Source organism: Ochotona curzoniae, unplaced genomic scaffold, assembly GCF_017591425.1.
Source record: "Ochotona curzoniae isolate NIBS_2020 unplaced genomic scaffold, NIBS_Ocur_1.0 scaffold_2683, whole genome shotgun sequence".
NCBI classification, from domain to species: domain Eukaryota; kingdom Metazoa; phylum Chordata; class Mammalia; order Lagomorpha; family Ochotonidae; genus Ochotona; species Ochotona curzoniae.
Window position 1 is genome coordinate 6012615 of NW_024467100.1, and position 23676 is coordinate 6036290.

The 23676-nt window shown below is 49.4% G+C and overlaps 2 protein-coding genes across 2 annotated transcripts; one reads left to right on the forward strand and one right to left on the reverse strand.

Annotated features, from left to right (window-relative positions):
• The first annotated feature begins 8 nt into the window (after positions 1-8).
• On the forward strand, positions 9-14894 carry PFDN2 (prefoldin subunit 2). The gene is made up of 4 exons (XM_041003365.1): positions 9-115; positions 9347-9435; positions 9537-9660; positions 14595-14894. The coding sequence occupies exons 1-4, from the start codon at positions 41-43 to the stop codon at positions 14769-14771; spliced, it is 465 nt and encodes a 154-aa protein (XP_040859299.1). The 5' UTR covers positions 9-40; the 3' UTR covers positions 14772-14894.
• A 219-nt stretch (positions 14895-15113) lies between these two features.
• On the reverse strand, positions 15114-16782 carry KLHDC9 (kelch domain containing 9). Its single transcript, XM_041003269.1, has 4 exons — positions 16256-16782; positions 15852-16008; positions 15562-15760; positions 15114-15387 (listed from the first exon to the last, which is right to left on the reverse strand). The coding sequence occupies exons 1-4, from the start codon at positions 16780-16782 to the stop codon at positions 15221-15223; spliced, it is 1050 nt and encodes a 349-aa protein (XP_040859203.1). The 3' UTR covers positions 15114-15220.
• Positions 16783-23676: the final 6894 nt, after the last annotated feature.

Below are 23676 nucleotides of genomic sequence, written 5' to 3' on the forward strand. Positions count from 1 at the left end.
GGCTGAGCTGCGCAGGCCGGAAACCCAGCAGGCGGCGAAGATGGCGGATAACAGCGGTCGCGCCGGCAAGAGCAGCGGGAGCGGCGCGGGCAAGGGGGCGGTGTCGGCCGAGCAGGTGAGGCGCTGGAGAGCGCGAAGGAGGGTCGCCGGCAGGGTCTGGAGTCGACGCGTCCCGAGAAGGGGCGGCCTGGGGCTTGTGCAGGCCCTTCCCGCAGCCCCACGTTTGCGGGGCCACCTGGAGAGGGGAGGGTCCTTGGGGACTCCGGCGGAGCCCCCGGGAAGAGCGTAGGCGGGCGGGTAGGGGAGAGCCACGCCTCTCGGAGTGTAGGGCGAGCCCTGCGGGGAAGGGAAAGCCCTTGGGAGACGCGGTGTGGGAAGGGAAGAGGAGGCGTTGCTTTTGGCACCTCTCCTCAGAAGCCCCAAGCGGGATGTGGCTGGGCATGGCAGCTCGTAACGAACCCCCCAAAATGGGTCAGCGGGTCGTTACACGACCCCGAAACCGTCGTAGTCCCCAATCGCCGGCACCCTGCAGAGCCACGTGACTCACATACTCGAACCGTCTTAATGTTCTATACTATTTTGATGCGACAATCACCAGCACGTTGAATTATCTTTGGTGCCCAGAAACCCTCGTCTAACCCGAATTTGCCGTTCCCTCCTCGTGCTTAACATCGGGAAGCGTTAGGTGAATTCATCAAGAAAGCGGTTTGACGCTTGACAGATTGTCTTGCCTAATAATGGGGTTGGCGTTTAATCAGAGTGGGTAGAAAGCTACACAGAACTTAAAGCAATTATCTAGGTTCGTTTATCAGTTATTTGTTCCACGGTTAATACATGAAGATTTAAAAACTGTCCTTTGCTGTCAAAGCACGTGATAGGACATAGAGTGCTAATATTGAGGCATAAGATGTGTCCCAGGAGGTGTACGGTGGTACGGAGTTTACAGGAAGTAGGAAAAGATGTTTTTTTATTTAGAGGAGACAGGGACAGGGGAAGAGAAACTGGATATGTTTGGGGCATCTACCATGTGTTAGACCTCTCTTGAGACTAGAGCCAGTTTGTATGTACAGCGCTTTCTTTATTGCAGCTAAAGCCAAGATCCCCTAGGTTAGTGTGGAGACTACAGGACTGGGGTTTTGGGGTGGGAAAGGGAAGCTGTGATCCAGTGTGGTGGCTAAGGGATTCTTGAGGTACGGGATCCTACAGAGCTTATTTTTTTCTTTATGGATCATCTCCCTGAAGTTACTTGGCTAGTCACTGTATTGAGAGTGTTAGGCAAGATGGCACATGTAAACTATTTTTGCACAGTGACTGGAATACTGCATGTTTCATAAATGCTGGCAAGTGTTTCAAATTGCATGTATTTGTTTGTTTTGAGATGCAGAGTCAGAGCTCCTGTTTTCTGGTTTGCTGCTGAAATGCTCACAGTAGGCTTGGTTGGTGCTGGCACTGAAGGCAGGGGTCGGGAACTGGGAACTTGGGATAAGACTGCTGTGTGAGCGGCAGGGACCTCAGCTGTGGGAGCCACACTTGCTGCCTCCAGGGGTACGCCATGGCAAGGAGCTGAGCCTGGACGTGAATCCAGACACTCTGATGGCGGGTGGAGGAGGGATACATCCAAAGGGACATTTTGGCTGCTGAATGCTTCGCCCAACTTTCCTTGGAGGGGGAGTGTTTTTCATTTTTGCTTATTTGAAAGACACATCTCCCATTCACTGACTCTGCAGAGATCCAGAGCCTGGCCAGGCTGAAGCAGGAGCCTAGAAGTTGGGTCTCCCACGTGAATGGCAGGGAGCTGCATGCTTGAGCCATTATCCGGCACCTCCCTTGTTGTGCAGGAGGTTGCAATCAGAAGTGGAGCCAGTGCTTAAGTGGCACCTAAATCTCTGTGCCAAACATTTGCCTCATGACTTCCCCCTCTCCCCCACTGAGGAAAATCCAGAGGGAAAACAATAAAAACCCTTTTTATTGGGCCCGGCGCACTGATTTAGCAGCTAAAGTTCTCGCCTTGAACATGCCAGGATTCCATATCAGCACTGGTTCTAGTCCCAGTGGCCCCACTTCCCATTCAGTTTCCTACTTGTGGCCTGGGGAAGCAGTCGAGGATGGCCCAAAGCCTTGGGACCCTGCACCCGCATGGGAGACTCAGAAGAAGTTCCTGACTCCTGGCTTCGGATTGGCACACCACCAGCCTTTGTGGTCACCTAGGGAGTGAACCATCAGACGGAAAATTTTCCTCTCTGTCTCTTTTCCTCTCTGTATATCTGACTTTGCAATAAAAATAAAATAAATCTTAAAAAAAAAAAAAACCTTTTTATTACCTTTGCAAGTTTGAGTGACACACAAGGATACTTCAAAATTTTCATGGATGGGGCCATTGCTGTAACAAATGGGGTTAAGCTGCTGACTACAATGCTGGCATCCTATACAGGGATGAGCCCCAGCCATTCTACTTCTAGTGCAGCTCCCTGCTAATTCCCTGAGAAAAGCAGTGGAACATGGCCCAAGTCTTTAGGCTCCTGCCACCCACATGGGGGACCTGGAAGAAGCTTCTGGCTTCTGGCCTGGCACAGTGGCCCCAGCCTTTGCAGCTATATGGGGAGTGAACAGACAGATATGAGATCCCTGTCTCTCCCTGTCTCTAATTCTTTCAAATAAGTAAGTACATCTTTTAAAAACTTGTGAGAGCAGCCTCTGTGTGGCGTAGCTGTCTAACTTTCCTCCTGTGGTGCTGGCCATCTCATGTGGGTACCAGTTTGTGTCCTGGCTGCTCCACTTCTGATCCAGGTCCCTGCTTATGGCCTGGGTGAACAGAGGATGGCAGGAGTTCTTGGGCCCCTGCACCCGAATGGGAAACCTGGGGGAGGCTCTTGGCTTCTGGCTTCAGACTGGCCCAGCTTCAGCCATTGCAGCCATTTCTAGAGTGAACCAATGGACAAAGATCTCTCTTAGTCTCTCCTTTTTCTCTGCAAAATCTGCCTTTCAAATAAAAATGAATAAATTAAAACCAAATTAATAGGAAATGGAATTAAAAGATAAGCTAGAGTGGGCATTTGACCTAGTGGTGAAGTGCAGGTCCTGTTTGGCATTCATGTGTTCACTTCTTGATTGCAACTTTCTGCCAGTGCAGACCCTGCGTGGCGGCGATGGTGGCTGGCATGGTTGTATTCCTGCCTGTCCTGTGGGAGACCTGCCTGGATTTCCCAGTTTCCTCCAGTGGTCTCAGCTCAGTGCCTGCCACTGTGGGTATTTGGGAAGTGAACCAGCAAATTGGAGCTTACTCTCTTTGTTTCTACCTTTCAAGTAAATAAAAATGTTAGGGCTGAGTGTGGAGCCAGCATGCTGTATTGGTGTGGCTGCGGTGTTGGCTTCGTGCTGGGGTGAGCCTCTTTGAGTTCTTGACTTCTAGCTCCCCATTTCAGCCTGGCTCAGCCCCAGCCAAAAAATACTTGAGAAAAATGAAAGTTAAAAAAGAAAAAGAAAAATTGACTCAACTATTTTGGAAAACTGCAGAGGTTCCTCACAAAACCAGAAATATGACATGGCCCACTTGTCCCACTTCCGGGGTGTAATCCCAAGGAAATGAAATCAGTGAATAAGAGAGGTGCCTGCACTCCCACATGCATTTGCAGTACTAATCATAATAGTCAGAATATAGAATGATATAGAGCTGCCACAGGATAAAATGTGGTTATACATGGTCGGATACTGTTCAGCCAATAAGATGGGAAATCCTGATGTTGGCAGCAAAATGGGTGGAGCCTAGTGATCATTGTGTTAAGTGAAATAGACTAGACACAGAAAGACAAATGACTGCTGTTCTGTCTCATGTAGAAGTTAAGAAAAGGGGCAGGTGCGGAGGTGCAGCAGGGTAAGCTGCTGCTCAGTACACTTCATGCCCGTCACAGTGTAGTGGCAGTTGGAGCTCTTCCTGCTTTGTTGCTGATACAGCTTCCTGCTGATATATCTGGGAGCCTGAGTACATGAGTCCCTAATGGCCAAATGGGAGACTTGGGTTCCTTGCTCCTGCCCCTGGCCCATTTGGATGCATTTGGGCAGTGAGGGAGCAGGTGGACGATCTGACTCTGTCACTCTGCCTTCCAAACAGCATAAGTTAGATCTAGTTGTCCTTAAAGCAAGTAAGACAGAAGGTCTTAAGAAGCAGAGCAGCTGGGCTCGGCGCTGTGGCCTAGTGGCTAAAGTCCTCTCCTTGCAAGCGCCAGGATCACATATGGGCACCAGTTCTAATTCATGCAGCCCCACTTCCCATTCAGCTCCCTGCTTGTGGCCTGGGAAAGCAGTCAAGGAAGGCCCGGGCCTTGGGACTCTGCACCCACGTGGGAGACCCGGAAGAGGTTCCTGGCTCCTGGTTTTGGATTGGCGTGGCACCAGTTGTTGCGGCCATTTGGGGAGTGAATCATCGGATGGAAGATCTTCCTCTCTGTCTCTTCTCCATATATCTGACTTTGCAATAAAAATAAATTAGAAAAATAAATCTTTTTTTTAAAAAGCAGAGCAGTTGGGTTGTGAAGCAGCAGCTTTGATATAATGACTTCTGGCATCACGGATGGTGACTTAATGCACTTTGCCACACCACCAGCTCTTGATGTAATTATTTAATGATTCCTCTCATCGCCTTAGGGAAGTGTTACATCTCTTATGGGTGAAGAAGCAGATTTAGAAAAATCATGGTCAAGTTTTAAAACCATTTATGCTTGATATAAATACTGTTTCCAGACTTACAAATATGGTTCTAAAATTTCTGGGGTTTGGAGGCACTAACAATAATGACTATCAATAACACCACAGAAGTAGTTGAGAATGCTGTCTGATGTGGTGTAGATGATAGTACTGTGAACAGAATCTCAAGTCCTGTCTCCATGATAGGAATGAATGCCAGCACTTGCAAGGGGAGGATTATCCAGTTGAGCAATTTGCTGGGCCCAAAAAGTGGAACATCCATGAAGGAGAAAAAAGGAAGTTAGAGAGTGGGGAGAACCAGAGAGCTGAAGCCACGGGAGGGTGTAGGGCCTGCATTGTATCAGGCAGTTGGCATATTGCCTCAGTTTAGTTCTCACTGTTAACCTGTGGCAGCGGTTCTCAGTCTGGCATGATTTTGCCTGAAAATAATCGGGCAATGCTTGGAGACATTTTGGTTGTCCACAGGGTTTTCAGTGGGTGGAGTCTAGGGATATTGCTAAACAGCCTACGGAGCACAAAGAAAATCAGAGTTACCTGATTTAGGGTGAAAGTCCTAGCTTTGCATGTGCTGGGATCCCATATGGATACTGGTTTGTATCCTGGCTGCTCTACTTCCCATCCAGCTCCCTACTTGTGAAATCTGCCTTTCTAATAAAAATAAATTTTTTAATGATCTTTACATAGTTGATTAGGGCTCAAAGGGTCAAGGGCTACAGGAAAGTGGTAAGACCATTGTTTCTACATTCTCTTTTTTCTTTCCTGTATCTGGGGTAAAGAAAAAGACAAGAAAATAAATCTTTAAAAAAAAAAAATGGGTAGCCTAGCAGCTAAAGTCTTTGTCTTTCATTCACTGGGATCCCATATGGACGCCAGTTTGTGTCCTGGTGGTCCCGCTTCCCATCCAGCTCCCTGCTTGTGGCCTGGGAAAGCAGTCGAGGACAGACCAAAGCCTTGGAACCCTGCACCCGCGTGGGAGACCGGGAAGAGGCTTCTGGTTTCAGATTGTTTCCGCTCCAGCCATTGTGGTCACTTAGGGAGTGAACCATTGGACGGAGATCCTCTCTGTTTCTCCTCCTCTCTGTATATCTGCCTTTCCAATAAAAATAAATCTTTAAAAAAATGAACACAAATAAAAACTTTTTCATTAATAATAATTAAAGTGACATGTGTTTCTCTGTGACCACATAGAAAGGGCTGGCATATAGAAGTAGGGGAGGGATAGAGCTGCTCCCTGGGAGGCTCCAAGTTGAAATCTTAAGAAAGAATCACTGCAGGTAGATTTGGCAGATGGGACTCCCCCGTTGCTTATTGCAGTGCCTGTGTTTGTGTCTGAACTCTGCTTCCCTTTCTGGCCTTTTGCCTGGGAGGCAGCGGGACATGACTCAGGCTTGAGCTGGAGCCACACACACAGGAGATTTGGATGGAGTTCTAGCTCCTGCCCCCAGCCTTGCCCGGCCCTGGCTATTTTGGGCATTTGGACAGTGAACCCTTGGATGTAATCTCTTTCTTCCTCTCGGCCTTTCAAATAAGTAGAATCGGTAATTTTAAAAAGAAAGACTTAGAGTTCATTTGAGAAATAGAATGAAAGAAGTTTGGAAAAGTCTACGAAGTAGGGCGGAGTTTGGAAATGAATGCCTCACTTAGAGCAAGTGATGAGTAAGAGTGTGGAATTCAGGTATGGAAGGAAGGACTTCTTGGGAATCAGGTCTTTACAGGATATCTTCACCATGTTGAGGAATTTGGAATTTATTTCATGGGCATCCAGAACTGTTGGGGGGTTTAGGCATAGGAGGAATATGATTAGATTTATTTTCAGTTGCTTGTCCCTGGGGTAGGGAGTTTATTGGCAAGCATATTTGAAGGCAGTGTAGCTCCAGGAGCTGCAGTAGTAACAGTTGTGATGGAAGTGGATGGATTTGAGGTACTGAGCAGGTGGACGGAACTTGGATTAATTGAATGTGGATGGTGAATGAGTGATGATTCCAGGGTTTTTTGAATTAATCCCAACTCAAAAAATTAGTAAACTAGGAAAAAAATAGTGACAGCTACTGTTGGACTCGGGCAAACAGGTATGGTTAGACATTGCTGGTAACGCTATGATAGTTGTCAAATTCTTGTCCAAAGATGTTTAATCTCAGTGTTGTTTATTGCAGAAAAATTAGAAAAAAATCTGAATGACTCAACAACAGAGGACTAGTTAAGCAGATTTGAAAAAAAGAAAAAAATATATATATATATTTTTACAGATTTATTTATTTATTGGAAAGTCAGATATACAGAGAGGAGGAAAGACAGAGAGAAAGATCTTCCATCCAATGATTCACTCCCCAAGTGAGCGCAACGGCCGATACTATGCCAATCCGAAGCCAGGTACCAGGAACTTCTTCTGGATATCTCACATGGGTGCAGGGTCCCAAAGCTTTGGGCCGTCCTCCCCTGCTTTCCCATGCCACAAGCAGGGAGCTGGATGGGAAGCGGGGCTGCCGGGATTGGAACTGGCGGCCATATGGGATCCCAGCGCATTCAAAGCTAGGACTTTATATATAGATTTATATATTTTTATTTATAAAAATATATAAAAAGATTTATATATTTTTATTGCAAAGTCAGATATACAGAGAGGAGGAGAGATGACAGAGAGGAAAATCTTCCATCCAATGATTCACTCCCCAAGTGAGCGCTATAGCCGGTGCTGTGCCGATCTAGAGCCAGGAGCTTGGAACCTCTTCCAGGTCTCCTACGTGGGTGCAGGGTCCCAAGGCTTTGGGCCATCCTTGACTGCTTTCCCAGGCCAAAAGCAGGGAGCTGGATGGGAAGCGGGGCCGCCGGGATTAGAACTGGCGGCCATATGGGATCCCGGCACATTCAAGGTGAGGACTTTAGCCACCAGGTTACCGTGCTAGGCCCTTGAAAATAGTGTAGGTTATAATACTGTATAACTCTTAAAAATAAGGAGACCATTTTTCTGGGACAGCTGTTGAGCTGCCACATGGGATGCCTGCTCCCGTTTCGGAGTGCTGACAGCCAGTACCGCCATTGCTGACCCACTTTGCTGTTGATGGATCGTGGGAGGCAGCAGAGGATGCTTACGTACTTGAGTCCTTTTCACCATGTGGGAGGCTCCCACAGAGTCCCTGGCTTTAGGCTGTGGCCTGCCGAGCCCCAGCTGTTTTAGGCATTTGCGGAGTAAACTGGTGGTTAAATAATCAAGATTTCTAGAAAAAAGGTGTCTTACATAAAATTGCGCATGCCAGTTTGGAGAATGTAAAGAATTCTGTGGGCTCAGCATGATGGCACCTTGAAAGTGCCAGGATCCAGTTCATGCCCTGGCTGCTCCACTTCCCATCCAGCTGCCTACTAGTGGCATGGAAAAGCAGTAGAGGATGGCCCAAAAGCCTTGGAACCCCATACCCAGCTGGGAAATCTGGAAGAAGCTCCTGGCCCGTGGCTCCAGATCAGTTCAGCTCTTGCCATTGCAGCCATTTGAGGAGTGAACCAGCAGGTAGAAGATCTTTATCTCTCCTCTCTCTGGATCCGTCTTTCCAATAAAAATGAATATATGTTTTTAAATTTTTAAATTGTATTATTTTCTGATACCATTGCATAGGCTCGGGATTTCTCTTACCCTCTCCCCCAAACCGCTGACCCCCACTGATTTCCCCTGCATTATTACAATAGTATCGTCTTTCATAAACAGTCATAAGTCCATCATTCTGCTATTTAAGTGCATCCTGACATTGTAGGTATGGACAGTGGCAGAGAGCCCAGCATCTTATTGTCAAGATATATTTAAGCAGTTTCGTTGGGAGTCCATCTTTAATTTTTTTTTTAATTGGAAAGGCAGAAATACAGAGAGGAAGAGAGACAGAGAGGAAGATCTTCTGTCCACTGATTCACTCTCCAAGTGGCTGCAATGGCTGGAGCTGAGCAAATCCAAAGCCAGGAGCCAGGACACGAACTGGCACCCATATTGGATCCCGGCGCACACAAGGTGAGGGCGTTAGCCACTAGGCTACAGTGCCAGGCCCAAAATAAATAAATCTTAAAAAAAAATCCAGGTGTCCTTGCTGTGGCATCATAGAACAGCTAGCATTCCCATGTTGGCGCTGGTTCAAGTCTGAACCATTGTACTTCTAATGTAGCTCCGTGTTAATGGCTTGAAAAAGCAACAGATGATGGTCCAGTTGTTGGGCCCTTGCATCTTTGTCGGAGCCCTGAAGAAGCTCTTGGCTTCTGGCTTTGGATCAGCCTGCCCTGGCCATTGTGGCCATTTAAGGAGTGAACCAGCAGATGGAAGATCTCGCTGTCCTCTGTGTAACTCTGCCTTTCAAATAAAATAAATGGTAAGAAAAAGGAAAAAAAAAAAAGCCAGAGGTTAGATCTACTCTGTTAAATCCCCCCAGTGCCTAGAAAATATCGCACATATATTAAGCATTCAGTAAATGTTTGGTAAATGGAATTCCAGATGGGCTTGAGTTAGAAATGGCAAGCTTGTGTTTTATTCCTTTTCCACAGTGAATGTCCTCTACTGCACCTTTGTAAAATTGGCCATCCTGGTTTATGTCTTTTTTTTTTTTTTTTTCTGGTTTATGTCTTGACCCTTTGCCATTTGCACTGTCCTTTTATCTCCTGTTGCTCACCTAAGGTAATTGCTGGCTTTAACCGCCTTCGGCAAGAACAGAGGGGCCTGGCATCCAAAGCAGCTGAGCTGGAGATGGAGTTGAATGAGCACAGGTGAGAACATGACAGAGAAACAGTCGGATGGACCGCTGGGTGAGGGAGGGAAGAGTTCAGGAGGGAGGGACTGAGTCCTTGTCCTCGCCTTGTCCTCCCAGCCTAGTGATCGATACACTGAAGGAGGTGGATGAAACTCGCAAATGCTACCGCATGGTTGGAGGAGTGCTGGTGGAGCGGACTGTCAAAGAGGTGCTGCCTGCCCTGGAGAACAATAAGGAGCAGGTAAGGAGGAATGTGGGAGGAAGGGAGATGAGGAAGAGGGGGACAAGGATTTAGGAAACAGAGTGCAGAAAAGTGTATGGAAACTTCTCCTCTTGAAAGTAGAATCAATTTGGACCAGAGTTGTGGCTTAGGGAGCTTACTGCTGCCTACAGTGCTGGCCTCACCTGTTGGAGCACTGGTGCTTTGCTTCCCCTGGTAATGCAGCAGAAGATGGCCCTGGTGCTTGGGCACCCGCAAGGGGGAGACCTGGGTACAGTTCCTGGCTTTTGCCTGAATTAGCCTTTACCATTCTGGCCATTAGGGGAGGGAACATATAAATGGAAGAACTTTCTTTGTCTCTCTGTCTCTCTCACTCTGGCTTTCAAATACATAAATAAATCTTTATTTTTAAAATCAGCCTTTTAAGCTTTTGCTCTTCATGCTGTGCTAAGGAAACTCTTACAGGGGTTGTTGGCTAAGTACCTTTTTCATGAGCTGTTTGTTACTTAGCTGAGTTGGAGAAAAGCTAGAACAGTTCTCAATCCTTGGATACCTGAATCAGAATCATCTAAAGGACTGATTTACTGGTCAGTGAATATTTGTTCATAAGACACATCTCCCATACAGAGTCCACTCCCCAAATGCTTTAACAGCAGAGGTGATACTGAGCTGAAGCTAGGAGCCAGAACCTCAATTCAGGTCTCCACTTAAAGCAACACTGCTGTGTCACAGGGTCTGCGTTGTTAGGAAGCTGGGGTCAGGAGCTGACTCAAACCCAGGCATACTGGTGTCAGACATGGACAGCTTAATGACTAGGCTAAATGCCAGCCCCTCTGAAATCTAGTTAATTGTTTTTAATGTGTTAAACTTTATGTTTTACATTGTTTACCTACTTGAGAGTGTTGCACACCCATGTGGTCTCTGAGTAGGGTAGGGAGGGTGAGAGGTGTGGAGGAGATTGGGTGGGACAAATGTTCTAGTTCTTTTATTTCTATGTCTTTTTTTTTTAAGATTTATTTTATTTTTATCGGAAAGATGAATATGCAGAGAGGAGAGATAGAGAGAAAGATCTTCTGTCCCCAGGCAGCCGCAATGGCTGGAGCTGAGCCAATCCGAAGCCAGGAGCCTCTTCCGGGTCTCCCACGCAGGTGCAGGGTCCCAAGGCTTTGGGCCATCCTCAACTGCTTTCCCAGGCCACAAGCAGGGAGCTGGATGGGAAGCGGGGCCGCCAGGATTAGAACCGGCGTCCATATGGGATCCTGGGCATGCAAGGCGAGGACCTTAACCACTGCGCCATCGTGCCGGGCCCCTTCTATGTCTATTTAAAGGGCCACTCCTGATTGTCAAATTGCATCAGCACCCAGGGATGGGGGAAAGCCATTTGATGATGCCGTAGAGACTGGCTGTGGGGAAGAATGTTCTGAGAGTGATACTTGAGTGATTTTGATAGTTCTGAGACGTTGTCAGCTTCATTACATCAGAGTTGAGAAAATCTTTCTAAGGTCTGTTGGCTGACCAAGTCCACTTTAGTGCATTCACAGGCCCAGGAACAGGTTACAAAGCTTGGCCAGGAGAGTTGTCCAGCCTGTGCTGCTTCCTGTCATTGATGACGTGCATGTCCTTTGCAAGCCTAGATGAGCTGGCTGCCACGTCCCCATGTGCATCTGGGCATGCTGTGCACTGCACAGACATTAGTGACTGAGGAGGCCCAGTCCCAACACATACATTCCAAGGTCAAACCACACATTATGTAATTTTCCCTGTGGCTGGGTTTGAGCCCAGCAATCTAATTTGGGGAGTCCTAGGGTGACCTCAAACTTTTGTTTGCCAGTGCAGGGTCAAGTTCAGTCTATCACCTGCACTAGCTAATGAATTGTTGAATGTAGCTGCCTGGTCATTTCCACCCCAGTCCTATCTCTCATGTGAACTGATGAATGCTATGGCCCAGCCAGACCCAGCCCACCACAGGCCTGGACCTCATGTACGCCGGCAGGTACTGACTGCAGTCCAGTCGGGGTGATCCTCAGTAACCCTACCAGGCCCACCCCAGACCCGGTTTTTGCATGTGCCAGCATGTTCTCCAGCCTAGCTCCATCCCACATCCCATATGGGTCTTGTGCACAACCGTGGGTGCTGCAGCTTAGTCAGCCCATCCTATCCCTACCCCAACCCATATACATGATGATGGGTGCTTCTGCTTTGCCCAGCCTGACTTAACTATGAGCCCAGGCCCCTCTGCTCACCAACAGGAACTGCAGCCCAACATTGGATTTCCTACTCTTTCCCTACCAAGCCTGTTCACAGTCCCAGATCTTGTGTTTGCCGGGGGTACTGCAGTCCATCCTGGCCTGCCCCTGGTCCTAGCTCTCCTTCTCACCAGTGGAAGCAGCAGCCCATCAAGAGAATTTCTAAAGTTCTCCTACCAGGCCCACTCCCAGTCCTGAGTCATCATGTGCGTGCCAGTGGGTACTGTGGCCCCAGTCTGAGATGGCCCATCCCCTATCTTGGCATTTGCCAGCAAGTGTTACAGTCTGTCTCAACCTGGTCCATCCCAGTCCTCATGTGAACTTATGGGTGTTTTGATCCAAACTGGCCTGGTCTATGTCCCATTCTGGCTCTCATTCATGCCAGTTTGTTCCTTGGACTGATCCAGCCTAGTCTGACCTGTCCCCAGCTCTGGCTCTTGCATTCACCATCAGGAGATGCAGCCTAGCAGGAGAGCTGCCAAAGTTCCCCTACCAGGCCTGCTCCCAGCCCTGGATCTCACGTGTGCCTGTGGGTGCTGAGGCCCAGTTCAGCTGAGTAGCCCCGGTCCTAACAGCCTTGTGTACTGTGGCCTAGCCTGACTAGTCTGTACTTGTTCTCACTTTCACCAGTGGGTGCTACAGCCTGGACTATCTTGACATGTCCCACACCCATTCTGGCTCTGCGAGTCCCAGCAAGTATTGAAGCCTAGCCCAGTCTGGCTTGCCCCCAAATCCAGCCTACACAGATGCTGACAGGTGCTGCCGCCTTGCCCAGCCCAGTCTGCCTTCAGCCCTAGCTTTCACACTCATCAGTGGAAGCTGCAGCCTAGCAGGGGAGTTCCCAAAGTTCTCTTATCAGGCCAATTCCTAGCCCCAGATCTTGCATGTGCTGGCAGGCACTTCAGTTCAGTTCAGTTGCAGTTGGCTTTCGCTGGGTGTATGTTGCAGCTTAGCCCATCCTACCTACAAACCCAGCCCATACAAATACTGAATGCTGGGTTCGACATGGTAGACTAGTGGCTAAAGTCCTAGCCTTGCACGCCTGGGATCCAACATGGACGCCGGTTCTAATCCTGGCAGCCCCGCTTCGCATCCAGCACCCTGCTTGTGGTCTGGGAAAGCAGCTGAGGTCGGCCCAAAGCCTTCGGACCCTGCACCTGTGTGGGAGACCTGGAGGACACTCCTGGCTTCAGATCAGTACAGCTCTGGCCATTTGCAGCCACTTGGGGAGTGAATCATTGGATGGAAGATCTTCCTCTCTCCTCCCCTCTATATATCTTTCCAATAAAAATAATAAAATATTTTTAAGAAAAGATCTACATTAAAAAAATACTGAATGCCGCAGTCTTACCTGGTCTGGCCTGCTTTCAGCCACTGCTAATGTACAGAGCTGCAGCTTAGTGGGGGAGTTCCCCAAATTCCCACACCAGGCCCAGGGTCTCACATGTGCTAGTTGTTGCTTTAGCCCTGCTTGGCATGGTCTGCCCTCAGTCCCAGCCTTTGCATGTGCCAGTGGGTGCTGCAGCGTGGTCCAGCCCTAGCTCCTGCAGATGTCAGACGGGTTCCTGTGAAGTCAGCCTGGCTTTGCCTATCACTACCCCAGCTCTTCATGCAAACCAGAGGGTGCTGCAGTCCACAGAGGTCCACAAGGCCCCTACCCCAAGATCTGGTTCTTTCGCATTCTGGTGGGTACTGTGGCACAGCCTGACGTGACCGTGACCCACGCTCTGCTCCAAAACTTGTGATTGGGTACTGTGGCCTAGCCCAGCCAGGCATAACCCTCAGGAGTGTGCCAGCAGATGGCGGGTGATGCTATTTAGCTCAGCCCAGGTCTCCCACATGGAGGGGTACCTTGGCCTGACTCTGGCATGCCCTCCAATTTCCCCCCTGTAAGCCACTCTATCTCAGCTCCCTTGCTTACCTGAGAGTGCTCACTCAGTGGAAGACCCCAGAAATCATTTCTTCCCTGTCAGACATGCCCTTAGCAGCCTCCACTCCAGTATGTCCCCAGACCCTCTTCCCCTGGCAGCCAGGGCACCCCCCTCCACCTGGGGGCCAGAGTGGCATGTCCTGGTCTAGCATTTCCCACCTTTTCCACATTTTTTTTTTAAAAACTGTTTTTCTTTAGTACTGTTATTGATTTATCATATTTCAAACCCTGTGTCGAGGGCTAGCTGTTAGATCACAACGAGGGAGCTGCTCTGCTAGGGATGAAGCCCTGACCCAAAAATAACAGGTCCTCTCCAAGTGGTTCAGCACCAGGTTCCCACATATCTTTAAAAAAGAAAAATAGAATAGGGACTATGCTGGCACACTGGTTAACACAAAGTAGGCATTAACCAGGCCCGGGATGCCCACTGACTCTTGGCTGCTTTTCTCCCAGCAGTGTAACACTTGCCTAGGTACAAGGCAACCTAGGCATCTGCCTACAGCTAGGGGAAGGATCAATTTAAAATACAGCTTCTTGAACCTTTTGGACCCACTGAATCAGAACCTTTGGGGAAGTCATCACACATGATAGTTCTAGAGTATCAGGTTATTTTGAGATATATTAAAGTTTATAAGCCACTGTATTTGAGAAAGGAATAACTTAATAGTCTGGTCTGAAGCTTAAGTTAGACATATCATCACTTCTCTCAGTCATAGTCTGTTCCAGTGGGGTAAGGGAATCCTGAAATTCTTACGCAATGCCTGTTACTTGCCCTCCAGATACAGAAGATCATTGAGACGCTGACACAGCAGCTTCAAGCGAAGGGAAAAGAACTAAACGAGTTCCGGGAAAAGCACAACATTCGTCTCATGGGAGAAGATGAGAAGCCGGCCGCCAAGGAAAATTCAGAAGGGTCTGGGGCCAAGGCTGGCTCAGCTGGAGTCTTGGTCTCCTAGGGACCAAGGTCTTCGCATTTTTTTCTACCCTGACTCCTGCTTCTTCTGGTTCTCTTTATTGTTATTATTATTATTATTTTCTCTGCTATTGTAATATTTTTTGTTAATTAAATGTTTTGGTCATAATGCTTAGCTGTAGCCTGAAACTTTCTCCTAGTTAAGGATGTAAATTGTGTAAGGTCTGGGACCGTGTGATTTGTGCATTTTATTTCCATTGAGTTCATTTAATGACTATTCACTTTAGAATAGATCCCCTATTTTATCCTTTTCCTTGGAAATAAAGATGTATCTCATTATTTGTACCCTCCCACCCCCCCAAAAAAGTTTAGTGACAAGTGTTCACTATCAGATTGAAATTTAATAAGCATCTGGGGTGAGTCAGTCGTGGTGCTAGCCCCTTGGTGGGTTTGCAGCACAACAGACTTGGTGGTGCGTCTTAGCACTGCTCTTCAGATAAAGAGATCCAGGATGCAGACCTGTGCACTAGCTGTCCTGCCATCCTCACCGAAACCCCCAACCAGGTAAAGCTGGTCATTCCAGAGGCAGGTGCGGTGGCCCTTGCGTTTCAGCCCACGGTCTGCACAGGGGAAGTGGAACCACGGAGAAGCCGACTTGCCTGTTGGGTAGGGGCAGAGAGTGGTTATGAAGGCAGGAGCATCTATTACCCGTAAAGCTCTTAACTCGTGTCAGCTAATTCTTCCCCCTCCCTATCCCCATCGCTCCATCTTCTTTCTGTAGTCTTTATGCCCTCCTAGCTTTTCCCACCTTCAACCATAAGCTGGGTCCTCACGGGTATCATAGATGTAGAGGTCATTGCAGATGGTGTCTCTTGCTCTGGTCAGACTTTCTCCACCAAACAGCACGACAAAGGGTCCCACCACAGAACATGAGTGATGCCGTAGTCCCTGGGGTCCTTGCAGGGACCCCTGTGCGCTGCTCACAAGCTTTGCAAGCTGTTCTGTCAAATGTGGGGCAACAGGTGGTTCCTCCTTCAGGGAGAAAAAAGGGACTGTTGCAAGAGACTTGGGCATGGCTGTGTCAGCCGCCTTGCTCCCTAGGCAAGCTGTGAGCAGATAATACCTTAATCTTCCCGGGACTCCAGCGTCCAGCTACTTCTGTTTCGGCTGCACTGCAGCCCCCGAAGAGCAAGAGCTGATGCCCTGGGTGGGGCCCGGGAGCCGCGACCAGGGCTGCACAGTGGCCTGAGCGGGAGGCTGTGTGGCCGTCTTCCTTGTAGCTGTGGATACACAGAAAGGCAGGCCTGAGTAATGCTTTTTGGAAAATATAAAGTGCTATACAAGTACAGAAAGGTGTGCAGCAGTGGGGGATGGGTCTGAGGAGAGAAAGGATAATACATAACTATACAGACTAAAGTCAGATTCCTGGGATGGGGATGGGGGGAAGCACCGAAGCCAGAGAAGTCTTTCATGTTACCCGAGTGTAGATAAAAAGGGTGAAGGGTTTTGAGACTCGAGGTGCCGTACCAATAGGTGTGGGTCCCCGGGTCCAGCTTTAACGTGTAGATACTTCCATGGCAGCGCTGAGTGCGGATCCCACCCTCTCGGCCAGCCACCTGCAGCTCTCGGTCGGACAAGCGGGTGCACGTGTGACTACTGAGGCCTGCAGGGGGGCTGTTGCCCGGGGCCGCTGTCCACGACTCCCACACTCCGCGCTCTGTGTCCAGGGCGGCCACTGCGGACAGACGGCGCGACCCGTCCCAGCCACCCACCACGCAGAGCCAGCGACCGCCCACAGCTGCTGCGTCATGGTGACTCCGCGGGGGGCTGCCCCGGGCTCCCAGTCGCACTACCAGTTCCTCAGCTGGGTCGAAGACTACCGTGTCGCTGCTGGGCTGTCTGGCTTCTCCTGTTGGGAGGCCCCCCACCAGATAGAACCGCCCCCGTAGTTCCGTGCATGAATGGAAGCCTCGAGCTAGAAGCGGGTCTTGCGCCACCGGCCGCCAGGTCCAACTTGAACCTCCAGCCCGAGCAGAGGACCCCCCCACCGCCATGGGGCTTGGGGAGAGCAGCAGGGTCTGCAGCTCAGAGAGCGCCTGAAGGGAGGGGCAGGGAGGACGACTCCCTTAATCAGGGCTTAAACTGAATTTCCCTTCCCCTGCCAGAAACCAGCCGCTGTCCCAACCTGAAGCCGCTGCCTTCACTCCGCCGTCGCCCAGCAACCACTGCGGACTGCAGCGCGACCGTTGCGAACAGCAGGTCGCAAAGCACGAGTTCCCATGGAGACGGGAGACCTGGGTAGCTCCTCGGAATCCCTACCCAGACGTCACCGAGGCGACAAGAGCTGTGCACGAGCCAAAAAAAAAAAAAAAAAAAAACCCGAAATGCTGTTCACCCCATGAAGTCCAGGGACGGCCAGTTCCTTTGTACACCTGCACACTTGAGATTATACCCCCTGGAATGCTGACGTTGCTTCACAGGGAGCAAGGAAGGGTCCTGTTCTTTTGACGTTGGGATTTCTAACCCGAACTGACCTCCCCAGGGACTAGAAGGGAAGAGGAGACAGAAGTGGACAAGACCACTGGCCTGGGAGTCAGGAGACTCAAGTTCTAGTCCCACCTGTGCGGTGACTGTTGTCCTCAGTCCTTCTCAGCTTTCTCGTTTGTAAAATACGCTGGTGGCTAATACCTTAGGCGTCCATGGCCAAGGCTGGCGTGAGGGAGAGCGTCCTGTCGGCTCTGGCCACTAGAGGGTGGTAGAAGTCAGTCTGTCGGGACGGTGGGAACAGGAAGGGGGACCCTAGGCATGCTTGAGGTTGGACGACATTTCACTACCTAAGAGTGATTATTTCATCAGTAATTATTTCATCGTGCCTCTTCAGAGTCGCAAGGAAACCGAGGCAATGGGACATCGAACTGAGAATTAAGGGCAGGGAGATTCTGATAAGATCCAGGGCAGAAACTGCCCAGCCTTAGAAGGCTGGGCGGAGGTGATGGGGAAGGAGTGAAAGAAACTCTTGCCCCTCCCTGATGTCTTCCTTTTATTCAAACCAGGTCCTTAACTTTATATAATATATTTTTAAAAATATATGGGGCTGGTGCGGTAGCCTAGCGGCTAAAGTCCTCACCTTGAATGCATCCGGATCCTATATGTGAGCCAGTTCTAATTCTGGCAGCTCCACTTCCCATGCAGCTCCCTGGCAGAGCAGTCGAGGACGGCCCAAGGCTTTGGGACCCTGCACCCGTGTGGGAGACCCGGAAGAGGCTCCTGGCTTCGGATTGGCATAGCACCGGCCATTGCGCTCACATGGGGAGTGAATCATCAGACGGAAGATCTTCCTCTCTGTCTCTCCTCTCTGTATATCCACCTTTCCAATGAAAAAATAATAAAAATAAATCTTTTAAAAAAATAAGTAAATCTTAAATATATATATAATTTATATCAAGTTTGAAAATATATAATATATATAATTTTTAAAAGATGTGCTTATTTTCATTGGAAAGGCAGATTTACAGAGAGAAGGAAAGATAGACAGAAAGATCTTCCATCTGTTGGTTCACTCCCCAAATGGCTGTAATGGCTGGAGCTGAGCTGATCCGAAGCCAGGAGCCAGGAGCTTCTTCCGGGTCTCCCAATCAGGTACATGGTCCCAAGGCTTTGAGCCATCCTCTACTGCTTTCCTAGGCCACAAGCAGGGAGCTGAATGGGAATGGAGTAGTCAAGACACGAACTGGCACCCACAAGGGATCCTGGCACCTGCAAGGTGAGGATTTAGTCATTGAGCTATCGTGTTGGGCCCTGATTTATTATTTTTAAATGTATTTTATTTTTATTTGAAAGGCACAGTTACAACGAGAAGGAGAGACACAGTGGAAGGAGCTTCCACTGCTGGTTCAGTCCCAAAATTGCTGCATTGGCTGGAGCTGAGCTGATCCGAAGCCAGAAGCCTCTTCCGGGTCTTCCACACGGTGCAAAGGCCCAAGGATTTGGACTATCCTCTGCTACTTTCCCAGGAGCATTAACTTGAGATAGATTGGAAGTGGAGCAGCTGGGACTCAATGGGCTCCCCTGTGGGATACTGGTGCCACAAGCAAAGGCTTAGCCTGGTATGCCACAGGGCCAGTTCCACATCCCTGAACTTCTTAATTCTGTCCTTCCAGGACCAGTGAGGGATGAAGAGGCCTGGATCTAAGCTGAGGAGCTTCAGCTGCAGACAGAACTACAGTCAGACTTCTACAACTAGAACAGCCAGGCTGGGCAGAAACAAAATCTGTCCTTCAGGCCAAGGCTGAACATAGGAATGACATTGCTTCTTTTGCCTCTGGTTTCTACACATCAGCTTGTTCTGTATCCTACTGAGTGTGAGGGCCTAATGGCTAAACCTTCCCCTTGTACATGCCGGCATCCCATATGGACACCAGTTTGTGCCCTGACTGCTCCACTTCCCTTCCAGCTCCCCGCTTGTGGCGTGGGAAAGCACCAGAGGACAGCAGGACCCTGAACTCATGTGAGAAAGCCAGAAGAAGCTCCTGGCTCCTGGTTTCAGATCAGATCAGCTCCAGCCGTTGTGGCCACTTGGGGTGTGAACCAGCAGAAAGAAGATGTTTCTCTCTGTCTCTTCTTCTTTGTGTAAATCTGGCTTTGGGCCGTCCTTGACTGTTTTCCCAGGCCACAAACAGGGAGCTGGATAGGAAGTGGAGCTGCTGGGATTAGAACCGGCACCCATATGGGATCCCGGTGCTTTCAAGGCGAGGACTTTAGCCACTAAGCCACCACGCCGGGCCCAGGTTGCTTTTCTAATCCCAACTTTTGATCCTCAAAGAAAACAGCATGGAGAAGATTTGTGCAGGAAGGCACAGTTCCTAGGACTTGGTTCACACCTGTGCATTACAGCTGAGATACAATCACTTTGAAAGTATCTGTGCAGTTGTCCTTGAGTCTGACAGGTCTCTTGGATCATGGTAAAATTCTACAAAATCACTGACTTGTAATGTCCTTGGATGAAATCTGAAAGCCAGTCTTCTTTTTTAATCTTTATTTATTTTAATTGGATAGTCAGATATATAGAGAGTAGGAGAGACAGAGAGGAAGATCTTCTGTCCATTGATTTACTCCCCAAGTGGTCGCCAACGGCTCAGCTGATCCAAAGTCAGGAGCCAGTAGACTCTGCAGGGTCCCAAGGCTTTCCCAGACCACAAACAGGGAGCTAGATGGGAAGTGGGGCTCATATGGGATTTTGGGAGCAAGCAAGGCAAGGACTTTAGCTACCAGTCTACCATGCAGGGCCTGAAAGGCAGTCTTCCCACGGCTCTCACTGGCTGGCCTCTCAACAGCTGGATTCAGATCTGTCACACTCGGGGGATTAGGCAAGACACTGTCTGGGGGTGAGGTGGGGTCATTTTGCTTAAACCTTCTTGGCCTATATGCCCATCTTTGGCTGTTCAGCTGCATTCTTATTTTCTGTTTCTTCTGGAGAGAAGTGGGAACTCCCCACCCCCAGGGCCTTTCCACCTTCTCTCTCACAGCTTTGTTTTGCTCTTCCTCGCAGCTTCCCCTCTGCCTCTGAGCCCTTAGCACTAGGCTTCTCTTTTGGACACAGGGCCTGATCTCACACACTCTGTGGCGGTATCATCTCTGATTCTGTGCCTCTTTCAGTTCTAGTTGCAGGTATCTATACATTGCTTACCCCAACCCTACACCAGGGAGCAAAGCCTCCAGGACTTCCCCCCCTCCCTTGGCTAGTCTGAACCAAGCTTATGTTCTTTTTTTTTTTTTAAGATTTAAAAAAATTTTTTTTAATTAATTAATTTATTTTTTTATTGGAAAGGCAGATATACAGAGAGGAGAGACAGAGAGGAAGATCTTCCATCTGATGATTCACTCCCCAAGTGAGCGCAATGGCCGATGCTGCGCCGATCCGAAGCCAGGAGCCTCTTCCAGGTCTCCCATGCGGGTGCAGGGTCCCAAAGCTTTGGGCTTTCCCGGGCCACAAGCAGGGAGCTGGAAGGGAAGTGGGGCTGCCGGGGTTAGAACCGGCGCCCATATGGGATTTTGGGCGTGCAAGGCGAGGACCTTAACCACTTGAGCCATCGTGCCAGCGCCAAGCCCATGTTCTAAAGACATAGAAGCCTGATCAAACAGAGGGGCAGAGAGAGGCAGAAAAAAAAAAGTAGCCAGTGTGCACTTGTGTCACAGACACATCCTTTATACCCTGTATGTGACACATTAGGTGGCAACTGAAGTCCTTGTGAAGAACCCTGTCACCTTCTGGATGGTACTCCAACTGAGAAGGTGTGAGATAAGGTGAAGGGTGATCCAAGAGCAGGGCATGAGAGACACAGAGAGCAGCAGCCAGGGTTTGCAACCTTTGTCTTCACCCGCAGATGACTTCCAGGGAGAGTCTCTGCCCAGGAGTTGGCATAGGTTCGGGGATGCCTCTTAACCCTGATATGACCCGGTGAATGTAGAGTGTCTCAAGGGACTGTGTGTAGCCAGCCAGGGTCTCTAGATCCCAGCTTCCCCAACCTTTGATGTCAGTCCCAGCCTGAAACCCATGCCTCCTTGCCTCAGATCTTCACAACCCTCTCACTCTACTTTGCCCCTTCCTTTAACTGTGTTTCTGGACCCTGGGATCCTCTCTGGTTTGCAGCATTATTTGTGATGCACTTGAGGTGTCAGTCACATTTTCAGATTCTTCCTGCAAGTTCCCTCGGCCTTTGCCTCCCGCTAGTCTCATTCTTCAGGCCCTTCTGGCTGCTCCTCCACTGTGCTGGGAGCATGCCCCAGCTCTCCCACAGCTCATTCTGGACACTTGACTTCCTAGCCTCATGCCATCCTGGTCCCAATTCTGACTGCTTGCTGAGCTCATCCAGAATAAGAGCATGAATAAATAGAAGGACAGAGGAAAGATGAGCGACAGTTAGAGCACCGCGGCGGCATGCGAGCCGAGTCTGAGAGACGAGTGAGCTTCCAAGCCGACTCAGAGTGGAGAGGAGCAGGACTCAGGCAAGTCACGTGGCGATGGCGAGGTGGCTGAAGTGGGGAGGAGCTTGAGTTACTGAGAGCCTCGGCAATGTCGGGTGAGAAAGTATCATTGGGCCATTGTTGAGAGGTGAGAACTGAGGGCAGAAGAGAGAGTTATTTAAGTGATCCAAGTGTTCAGTCAGTAGACATTCAAAGATCTCTCTTTTGGTCTACCTGTCTGCAGTTCAGATTGGTCTCAGCTATGTTCAATTCTCCCCTTTGTGTGTGTGTGTGTGTGTAAACACAACAGGTTTTCTTTTAATATATCTTTCTAAATTTCTTTTTTTTTGTAAAAATTTATTTATTTTTATTGCTAAGTCAGATATATAGAGGAGGAGAAACACAGAGAGAAATATCTTCCGTCTGATGATTCATTCCCCAAGTAACCACAACAGCCGGTACTGAGTCAATCCGAAGCCAGGAGCCTCTTCCGGGTCTCCCATGCTGGTACAGGGTCCCAAGGCTTTGGACCATCCTTGACTGCATTCCCAGGCCACAGGCAGGGAGCTGGATGGGAAGCAAAGCAAGTGGGACATGAACCGGCGCCCGTATGGGATGCCTGCATCTGGGGGTGGAGGATGAGCCAGTTGAGCCAACTGTTTCTTACTCTTGATGTTCTGCTTCTCTCACTGGTACTCCTGTTTCTCTGCTGAACAGAAGTAGCCATTTAACTTTCCAAAAGAAGCTTTGGAACTTTCAAGTAAGTGGCCAGGCTGCTTCCCATTGGCTGTGTTCTAGAACTGTAGCATCAGCTTCGGCATGACCATTAGACCTCGGTTACTGAGGGGCATCTGAGTGAGCTTCAATATATGAGACCTTCTGAATGCACACCATCCTGAATACACCCAATCTCGTCTCATCTCAGAGGCTAAGCAGAGTCTGGCCTGGTTAGAACTTGGATGGGAAAGACCTCCTCAGGGAGCAGGGTTTCCCCAGAGATGACCTCACTGGATGGAAGACTGGATCTAGAAAAAGAAGCGACCTGGCAAGGGGTCTTGCTGTAGAGCTCACAGACCAAAGCTTCCAGCCCTGCTGCCTATCATTGGCAAGGGGCTCCTGCTATGCTCTCTGGTCCAATGTGCTTTTCTAATGCCATGTCTGTGTCTGAGCAGGTACAGTGGAAGATGCTGAGAAGGCAGTCAGGAACATGCTCCACTTGGCTTCCACTCCCTGCTTCTTCCACAGACTTGGGCTTACTGCTTCCATCCTCAGCTCACACACATCCAACCTCATCATCTCTACGACCCAAAGCTGGTGCAGGACAGAGTCTGAGTCTCCAGGTGCAGCGACGGCAAAGCCAAGAGCTAGTTCTGCTGTGGCAGGGCCCTGGAGGGTATTGCAGACCTGGGCGACTTGGCTCTCACTTTTCAGAACCAGGAAGTGGGAGCCTGGGGCGTAGGGCACCTCTAAAGTTGCACCACATCCTGACTCCCAAGCAAGGCAACTACACACCTACCTGATGATCCCTGAGCACTGATTAGGGGGTGGATTTTCTTTTAGAGAGATCTTCCATTTGTTGGTTCTTGTTTTGGTTGTTCCACTCCTGATCTAGCTCCCTGCCTGTAGCCTGGGAAAGCAGTCAAGACGGGCCCAAGGCCTTGGCACTCTGTACCCATGTAGGAGACCAGGAAGAAGCTCCTGGTTTCCGGCTTCAGATCTGCTCAACTCCAGATGTTGTGGCCATCTGGGGAGTGAACCAGCGGATGAAAGATCTTTTTGTCTGTTCCTCCTTCTCTTAGTAAATCTGATCTGCCTTTCTAAAGGCGGATATACAGAGAGGAAGAGAGAGAGAGGAAGATATTCTGTCCAATGGTCCACTCCCCAAGTGACCGCAATAGCTGGAGCTGAGCCAGTCCGAAATCAGGAGCCAGCAGCTCTTCCGGGTCTCCCATGTGCGTGTAGGGTCCCAAGGCTTTGGGCTGTCC